The sequence below is a fragment of the Lactuca sativa genome, chromosome 3 (genome assembly GCF_002870075.4).
Source record: "Lactuca sativa cultivar Salinas chromosome 3, Lsat_Salinas_v11, whole genome shotgun sequence".
NCBI classification, from domain to species: domain Eukaryota; kingdom Viridiplantae; phylum Streptophyta; class Magnoliopsida; order Asterales; family Asteraceae; genus Lactuca; species Lactuca sativa.
The window spans coordinates 189166540-189176745 of NC_056625.2; the positions used below are offsets into that span (position 1 = coordinate 189166540).

The 10206-nt window shown below is 39.9% G+C and overlaps 1 protein-coding gene across 1 annotated transcript; it reads left to right on the plus strand.

Moving 5' to 3' along the window:
• Positions 1-8937: 8937 nt before the first annotated feature.
• LOC128132872 (flocculation protein FLO11-like) lies at positions 8938-9897 on the plus strand. The gene is made up of 2 exons (XM_052769870.1): positions 8938-9483; positions 9574-9897. The coding sequence occupies exons 1-2, from the start codon at positions 8938-8940 to the stop codon at positions 9895-9897; spliced, it is 870 nt and encodes a 289-aa protein (XP_052625830.1).
• The last annotated feature ends 309 nt before the right edge of the window (positions 9898-10206 follow it).

Consider the following 10206-nt stretch of genomic DNA (forward strand, 5'->3'; position numbering starts at 1 on the left):
GGGAAGTGATCGAGCAAAACGTTACATTCATGAATGAGTTAAGACCCGAATGGATGGCAGTGGTCTCAACTGTGAAGGAACATGAGTAATTCAAAACCTATTCACTAGTGAAGTTGGTAGGTATCCTCAAATCGCATGAAAGCGTGGTGTTGAAGGAAGCGAAGGTAGTTTCGGGTGTGGGATCCTTGGCTCTCCTCTCTAAGGGCAAGATTGTGACAGAATAATAAGAGGAATCAGATATGTCAGAATGTGATCTGACTAGTGAGGAATATGCAATGATGGTTACAAACCCAAAAAAGTTTGCTCATAAAAAGTTCCCTGTCAACAAGAACCGAAACTGGCAGGGAAGCTACAGCTCAGAGAAGGCGAAAGAGGAAACCAAGAACTCTTCTCAAAAGGACGACGAAATGAAGGAGAGCAAGCTTGTGGGAGACTCTGGGTATGATTGTAACTACTGTCATGGAAAAAACCACTTTGCCAAAGATTGCATGCAGAGAAAGATGGCTGAGAAGAAGGATGGTGAAGATGAAGAAGCTTACTACATGCGAAAACTAGAGGAGATAAAGAAGAAGAAGGCAACTAACAGTTCTATGAATGCTTTAATTGTGCAGGAGAACGTTGCTGATGATGAGTTCGGTGGAGTAGAGGTATGGTCTACAGAGTCTGAAGATGAAGAGGTACGTAACACCACGCATGGAAGAGAATTTGTGGCGAAAGAAGAAGTTACTGAGTCGGTTGGGAGATGCTTGATGGTGACAGCTGGAGTGTCACAAATGAGGGGATATACAACCAAAGGTGAGCATGATGAAGCGAGGCTGAAGGAAGAAAAGTGTTTCGTTGCTACGCCTGTGAGTGAAAGGATCAACGATTGCGATTAGTTGATCAAGAAGGTACAATCCATCCTTGAATCACTTAAGATACCAGTAACAAACTATGAAAAAGAATTAAACGAATTAAAATTCTAGTTTTCTAACTTAAGTGGGAGTCTAATGTAAACTCGCTTAGCGAATTCTAACCTAACTGATCAACTCAACAGGGAGTCTTCCAAGACTGAGGAAAGAAGGATGTGGATACAGCTAGAGGAATCAGAGTTAGTTAGGGCTAGGGATGAACTTATTTATTTACAACGTGACAATTTGAAGTTTTTAAAACAAAGGAATGTTTTTTGTTTAATTGCTAAACTCTTATATACAAATATTACCCAGTTGCATCTAGATTGTGAGATAGGTAAAAAGATTCAGATAATGATTTTTCCTTTCCTTGAATTTAAGGAGGACGAAGTCATTGTTGAATGTGAATCTATTATGTCTTTAGAAAAGGTTTCAGAAACCTACAAATATGGACTGGACAAAATTGAGGCTTTTATTGAGTCCAAAGAACATAAATGCATGCTTAAGAATCTTCTAGACGAAAATGATAAATTAAAAATCAAGACCAAAACCATATAGAAGTTTGACTCGTCAAACGCCAAATTAATTTCAGAACATAAAATGAATATGGAAACCACTTCAGAATTTGATGAGGACAGTGAGATGAGCGAAATCTCAGTAGAAGACGAGGTCGATTGTTCAGAATTTCTTAAGAGCGAACCCGAATCAGCAAAACCACTCATTTCTGAAAATTCCGTTGAGTTCGCTCGCATATCCAAGGAAAAGTCCAAGGTCCTCAAAGAAAAGGCGGTTATCTATCAAAAGGTGTAAACAGTGTCGAACCAAGTGTATGCCGTTAAAGGAGTAACTAAGAAACAAACGACAAAGTTGAGCTCCTTGGTTGATAAAGATAATGCTGAAGGTTGCGACAACTACTTCTGGTCTGCTCCCATTGATAATGCAGACAAAACTGTTGGTCTGTCGGAGCAAACCTCATTAAGAGTCAAGGGTAGATACGTGGCTGAACCCATCAACAATCCTTCAAGTTTCAATAAACCAAGTTCAAGTGGTACGAAAAAGATACCAAACGAACCGATGAAAGGAGCTAATATATCTTCCACTACAACCGAAGCTTGTGAAGAGAAACCGAAACCTAAAGTGAATATTCACAAGTCTCAAGAGCAACTTACTGAACAGAAACGCCAGAGAAACAAAAGATACATGAAGAACCTCAATGCGAGAAAACAGTTTTGGCAGTTCTAAAACCCTGATTATGCTCACTCTAAAAAGGCGACCAATCTCAAGAAAAACGAGAAATTAAGGGCCGCATCTCCTTCATGCAATCACTACCACTCATGCATTCAGACAAACCGAAAAAGAAGTTTCGGTCCCAACTCTTACAGCGCCAAGAACCGAAAGTCCGGTTTCGGTCCTAAATCCCATCATCCTCACTCCCAACATAAGAAGAACCCTGTGAAGGATATCAAAGGAAAGGGAAAGCTTGTCTTGGATTCTGAAGTCCACATTAAGAAAAAGTCAGCTAACCCTAGGATTCAAAAGAAAAATACAACTAAGAATCCAACTAAAAATAAACCATCTGAATCACCCCAACCAACACAAGATAAAAATAAAATCAAAGTTTATACCATAATGAGAAAAGATGAGACCACTTTAATAAAAAGAACATATATGGTTGATCTTTTGTTCCAATTCCCTATTCTGTTAAAGACTCACGAGGGCCCAAGAGACTTTGGGTTCCTAAATCTGCTTAATTTTGCAGGTTATCAGTAACGAGCAGTTTGATAACGAATGGTATATCGATAGTGGCTGCTCTCATCACATGACAGGAAGGAGGGAAGAGCTTAGGGAGTTTTGGTCCCTTAAGGATGGTGAATGTGTTAAATATGGGAATAATTCATATGGTACGATCAAAGGGTATGGGATGATTAAAAATGGTGAATTTTCAATATGCAAGGTAGCATACGTGGAAGGATTGCAGCAAAATCTCATCAGTGTCTCTCAACTGGTCGTGGGAACTGGCTTAAAGGTTCCGTTCGATGATGAGGATTCAGAGATCGTTGAGAAGAAAACTAAGAAAGTTCTGTTGAAGTCCAAGCGCAAAGGCGATATGTATCCTCTAAATCTCAACTCAATAAGAGGAAAGCCAGCAATATGCCTACTAATGAAGGCGAACTCAGATGAAAGTTGGTTATGGCACCGAAGGCTCTCACACCTAAACTTCAAAGATATAAACAAGCTGGTGCTTGGTGACCACATGCGAGGACTTCCCCTTCTCAAGTTTGATAAGGAACACCTATGCTCAGCGTGCGAGATGGGAAAGCAAAGCCGAAAGAGTCACCCTACTCGTATCAATACAAAGATCATCGAACCTATTGAACTTCTGTATATCGACTTATATGGCCCTTTAGCTATCGAAAGAATCGGTGGTAGTAAGTTCATACTTGTTATTGTAGATGATTTTTCACGCTTCACCTGGGTTTTCTTTCTTAAACAAAAACCAGAAGCCACTCCCAAGCTGAAGGTTTTTATCAAGCAAGTGGAGCAGCAACTGCGAAAGGTGGTAAGAAACATAAGAAGTGATAATGGGCTAGAGTTCAAAAACAAAGACTTTAGAGATTTTCTGGCTGAAAAGGGAGTGACTCACAACTTCTCTACTCCCTATACTCCACAACAGAACGGGATTGTTGAAAGGTGAAACCATTCATTGTGTGAAGCATCCCGAACCATGCTAAGCTTCGCTTCACTTCCACTATACTTCTGGACTGATGCAATAGCTATTGTGTGTTACACTCAGAACCGATCCTTTCTCAACAAGCGATTTTCCATCACTCCATACGAGATTCTGAATAATCGCAAGCCTAATGTAAAGTTTTTCAATGTGTTCGGTTCAAGATGCTTCATTTTCAACTCCGAAGAGAACCGAAACAAGTTTGATGTAAAGGAAGATGAAGGGATCTTTCTTGGTTATTCGCTTACTTTAAAGGTATATAGGGTTTTGAATAAACGCTCAAAGAAGATTGAAGAAACCTACTATGTGACTTTTGATGATAATTACATGAATAAAATTCAAACAAGTGAAGGTACAATGGAGGAAATCTTTCCAGAATCAGGTCAAGTCTCGGTTCCTTTATCCAATCTGTTTGAAGAGTACATGCTGCTCTTTGATGAACCAGAGAAAGAGATTCAATCAGAAGCGAAAGCAGCAGATAATAAAATCGACAACTTGAAAAAGATCATCGACAAAGCTGCAAAAGACATGGAAAGCGAACCTCACAAATCAAGCGATCATCAAACTTCAACTGACCCTCCAACTGATAACTCTACATTTAATGGGGAGGGTTCGTCGGCAACAAAATCAACTGAATTGCCTTTCCAGGGGGAGAATCCATCTCAAACCCCAACCCATGAAGGTCCAACCGAGGGGGATAATTCTGAACATGACATGGGATACGCTCCGCCATTTGATGGGGAAAATGATAATACAAATGACGAAGGCGATCAATCAGAATTTGAAGAAGAAATTAATGCTGAGTTGGATCCTGCCTATGATCCAAAATTTCCTCCTCTCACAAAATGGATAAAAGTTCATCTTAAAACTCAAATCATTAGTGAATCATCTGAGGGAGTTCTCACACGCTCTCAATTAAAATCGAAGCAAACTACTTTATTCTCTCAAGTAGAACTTTGCATGTTTAATTCATTTGTCTCCAAAATTGAACCGAAGAAGGTGAATGCTGCTCTTGATCACTCTGATTGGGTGCAAGCCATACAAGAGGAACTTCATGAGTTTGAGCGAAATCGTGTTTGGAGGTTGATTCCCACACCAAAGGATGCGTCTGTAGTCGGTTTAAAATGGGTTTTTAGGAATAAGTTGGATATAGAGGGAAATGTCATTCGCAATAAAGCAAGGCTGGTGGTGAAAGTATATTGTCAGGAAGAAGGAATAGATTATGAAGAGACCTTCACTCCAGTAGCAAGGTTGGAATCAGTGAGAATCTTTCTGGCATATGTTGCACATAAAAACTTCGAGGTTTCCAAATGGATGTAAAATGTGCTTTCTTGAATGGAGAACTAGAAGAAACAGTGTACGTTGAGCAACCACCTGGATTTGTGAACGAGAAGTATCCTGATCATTGCTATATTCTGGATAATGCAGTCTATGGTTTGAAGTAAGCCCCGAGAGCCTGGTTTGAAACTCTAACACGCTTTCTCAAAATGTCAAAATTCAAACAAGGTTCGGTTAACCCAACCTTCTTTCACAACAAAGAAGGCGAACACTTAATGATAGTTCAAATTTACGTCGATGACATCATCTTCAGCTCCACGAATCCTAGCTTAACAGCTAAATTCAGGAAGTTGATGGAGACTAAGTTTGAAAAGAGCGCAATGCGTCTGATTAAGTTTTTCCTTGGACTGAATATAAGATAGGGACTAGAAGGCATCTTTATTAATCAGGAGGCTTACACGAAGACTCTGTTGGCGAAGTTCGGCATGACGGGATATTCCAGAGTAAAGGTTCCAATGGCATTTGGCACGAAGCTAACAGCGTCTCTAGAGAAACCGGTTGTTGATGTGACACTCAATCGTCAAATGATAGGGTCTCTAATGTATCTAACTGCTAGTCGACTAGACATATGTTTTCTGTCTGTTATTGTGCTAGGTTTCAAGCAAATCGAAGAGTACCTCATTTGGTGGCAGTAAAAAATATCTTCCGGTATTTGAAGCGAACCTCATCTCTCGGTCTTTGGTATCTTGCTAAATTCGGCTTCTTTGTTTAAGCCTTCTCTGACGCTGATCTTGGTGGATGTGGATTGGACTGAAAGAGCACAAATGGCGGGTGCCAGTTCCTTGATGGAAAACTCGTCAGCTGGCAGTCAAAGAAACAAACTTGCGTATCTCTTTCCACAGCCGAAGCTGAGTACGTCACTACATCACAAGTCATATGGATACAAAGCCAACTTAGAGATTACGGCTTAAGCATGAAGAAGATTCCCCTCTACTGTGACTCTGAAAGCGCGATTCAAATCTCTCATCAAGGACCATGTTGAAGATGGTAATGTTGAAGTTCACTTCGTTCGGTCCTTAGATCAACTAGCAGACATCTTCACTAAGGCCTTACCAAAAGCAAGCTTTAATAAAATACTCCAAGGTGTGGGAATGATGGAAGCTGAGTCGATAGCGAAACCCCTTTCGTCTCACTAAAAACTGGACATGCAAAATAGAGCGAACGCTCGGTCTATTTCGGTTCCGGAATTTTCGGGAACCGAAATGAACCGAAAGCTCGGCCCATTTCGCTTCATCTTTTCTATGGTATAGTTTTGGTTGTATATCTTTGTATATCTTGTTTGTCTTTTTGCTTGTTTTTCTTTAGCTTTTATCTTATGTTCTATAACTCCAAAAATATTTTATTTTCTATTTTTATTATTTTTCAGAAATTCAAAAAAAAATCCAAAAATATTGTATTTTCTGTTTTTATTATTTTTCAGAAATTCCAAAAATCCAAAAATATTTTATTTCCTGTTTTTATTTATTTTCAAAAAAATTCAAAACTTCAAAAATATTTTCCTTTTGTGTTTCGTTTCGTTTTTCTTTCTTTTCTTCCTTAGGTTTGAAGATCACAAATGCATATGAATTGGAGCTAGGGCAGTTATGATATTCTTATCTTTGTACTAGTTATGTGTCCCTAGAAGCATGCTGTTGTATGTAGACCGAAGCCTCCAAGACTTTGAGTGAAGGCTTAATGATTCGATCAACACTAATCGTTTCTTCCCAATTAGGCTGCTAAATTCACTCAAGTCATGAGCTACCTTACTCTTCTCAAATGGGTTAAGATTTTTCTGCTTTGTCATTCTTAAATAGCAGAGGTGCTTTCAGTTCCTTAACCACCTCATTTCATTTCTCCATCACGTTTCGTTCCACAAACGTAACCCTTGAGACTCTCAGCAATTACTACTAAGGTTTATGGTTACACAACATCTGTGTTAATGATCTTAGTTTCGTTCACCACATACTAAGTGAGGCCCAAAATCCAACACCTTAAATGAATTGACGGTGAACACTCAAATGTTCAAGCTATTACTTGTTACCTCAAGAAATCTCTTTTTCTTTTTGCGTGATCTTTATGAAATTGTCTAACACCAAGACGTTTCTTCCCATAAGATCCAGTTTCATTTTTTTTTTTTTTGAGATTTCTTATTATCATCCAGTCACTGCATAATCAATCAAACCTACTTGTTCAACAGACCACATCGGTCTCACAAGTACTTCATCCCACTTTCGGTCTTATTTTAAGTATCGAAGTTCGGTTGAAGATAAACCACCCATTAAAGCCTATATTTGAAAAGATGTCTTCCATTGTATCTTAACAAACATTTGATCGTATTTCAACAGGAAACCACACAGACACTTCTAAGTCTCTTTTGACTTTCAAGGAAGCGATTCGTGCCTGGGATCTTCAGTTTTGTGTCTTAGTTGACATCACTTATATCCCACACACATCTTGCATTATTTCTTTTTCTTTGGCACACTCTTGCACGAAGATCTTTATGATTTTCCAAAAGTCTTGGTTGTGGTACTAACAGAAAATTTTCAGATTTGTGCTTTCGGTTCTAAAAGAAATGGTGGTTCATGGATAAGGAGCGAAGGTTGATTGAGAAGAAGCGAAGGAATGTGTCTAAGCTTGTTGGGGAATCTGAACCGATTAGAATTTGAATCGTTTTGAATTTGAAAGGATGGTTAATGGATAAGATTTCAAACAGGCGCGTGAATTTGAAACGGCTTCCTGATGTCACGCCGCCTAACACCTTTTGGGGTAATGTAGCTGTTAAATCACGCCTTTTCAGGCGTTGATACCGAAGATCTTGGAATCATCACACCAGATTCTTTCTCTCTCCTACTAATCGTATATAAAGATCTTCACACCCCACTTTTGGTTCTTTACCACTTCCAAATCCTCTTGAGTATACAAAGGCGATCGTCACTGTTCATCTTCTTCACCTGCAACAATGGCCAATTCATCCTTCGTTCAAGATTAGACTACTTCATCATCGTTGTTAACCATCAAACCTAATCAGAATCTGATAGTCGATCTGACTCCCTTTCGCTATGAATCATACATGCTACGGGTGGTTGAATGCCTCAAATATTCACCACTTGTAGTACCACTCACCAAGGTGGAGTCTGTACCCATGTCGCTGCTTTCACAAGTTTACTCATCGGCGGTATATGATAAACACAAGGAGAGAGTCTACTTCAACATCTTCAATCAAAAAGCTTCAATCTCCAAGGCCAAGTTCTGCACACTGTTAGCTTTACCATCTGACGATACTTTGGTAAACCCTAAAACTATCACAACCACTCAACTGTTTGCAATGTTTTATGATATTGGGTATACGGATGTTCTCACAACGGTTACTAAATTCAAGAAATCATGCCTCCCCCATAATGTAATGGCTTGTTTACTCTTCTGGTCAAAGCATTTTCTGAGAGGGTTGCTGGGTCCGACGGGGCAAGCAAAGCATTCATGACCCTTCTTTATGGTATTTATCATGGTCTTAATCTAGATTATGGGTCGATATTGTGGTCTCAGCTGGTTCAGAGTCTTAACTCATCTTCACGTTACTCTGAGATTTCTTGTGGGTGATTTTGGACCTTGGTCATTCAACGGGCAATTGATTATTAGCACATTTTGGTGATGGCAGATGCTCTAAGTTCTTCGATTGCAACTTTTCATACGAAGAAGATAATCATCACTGATCCCACCAAGTTCTTGTTTGTTGGCTCCATTCCAGAATCCATGTATCGTTGCGTATCTCCAGAAAGCAAAATCATCACCGAGTACCTCAAAAGTCCTCCTACTGGACCACGCCCACTCACCCTAGAGATGCAACAATCAATTGATGGTGCTGACAAGCCGGAAAAGGGTGGAAAGAAGGTTGATCAGAAGTAGAAGGAAAAGAAAGGACCATCTTCAAAAGCTGCTTCACCCAAAAAGCAAAAGTCTGAACGTGCACCGCCTTCTGAACCAAAGAAGAAAAAGGTTAAGAAGATGGCGCAGAAACCAAAGGCATCCTCGCTGAGTGACTCAGATTTTGTTCCTTCTGATGGTGATCAAGAGAAATCAGCTGAAGGTGAAGATGTTGAAAATGAAGGGTCACCAAGGGGCAATACACCTCCACGTTCTCCAACTCCCGAGGTAGAACTTAATGAATCTGTTCCTACTCCTCCTCCTTCTCCAACTCATACTACAATGCCAGTTTTTCTTGCTCCAATTTCACCACCCATCTCTACTCAACCTGCTTCAACCTCACCACTTCCTCCACCAGTTAGTACTTTCCCAATCTCAACTGCTCCACTACCACCTCCCACTATTTTTCAAGTCACAACAACCACTACAACCGAACCTCTGGCTCGTGTCAACGTATCTGATATGGGAGCACCTACCGTTGGCACCGAAACCCCTATTACCCCCAAACCACTCTCACCATCTTCTTCAACCGATTCTGAACCTATTCTCAGTGGTGATAACTTTGATTTTGACTCAACCTACTACAGTCCGTATCGGCTTCAAAGTGAAGATGAAGATGATGCTCCGGTGACAAGGCAACATTTAAAGAGTCTAAATTAAAAACTTGACAGATTGCTTGATTCATCCTCCACTTCCTTGACGAATGCCTATTCTAAGGTGGTTATCAAGGATTTTCTAGACACAGCTCTTCAACAGTATAGTGCTTCCATTGATAAATCTAGAAAGGCTATGGATGCCTCCACTTCTTCCTGCAAGAAAGCAACAGCAGATGTGATAGAACTTATTCATGATTCAAAGGTTTTCTTTGAATCACTCAAAGGTCACACAAACTCCAATGCTTCCAAAGTCAATGCTACTGTCGATTCGCTCTCAAAGTTGCTTCAAGAGGAGAACACGAAGTTCGACTCTGTTCGTTCTAGATTCCAAGTTGATCACACTACTTTTCTTTCTTCGGTTAACACATGCTTAGATAAGCTTTAGGCTGACCTTGCAATGGAAAACAAGATCATGGATGAACTTGCTCGTAAAACTACAACGATTGAAGTCCAAAATGTTCAACTTGATCAAGCCAAGAAGGAAATTGACTCACTCAAGACCGAACGTGTTGTTCTAAAGAGTTGTGTTGGTGATGTTCTCTCTATTCTGGGTAATCTTGTCAATGCCCATTACCATGTTCTCACTCTTACCATCAGGAATCATTTGACTGCGAAATTACTTCCAGCAATTGAAAATTTAAGTCAGATTCAGGGTGTTACGGAGCCTATCGCACTCCGCAACAAGGGGGAGAAG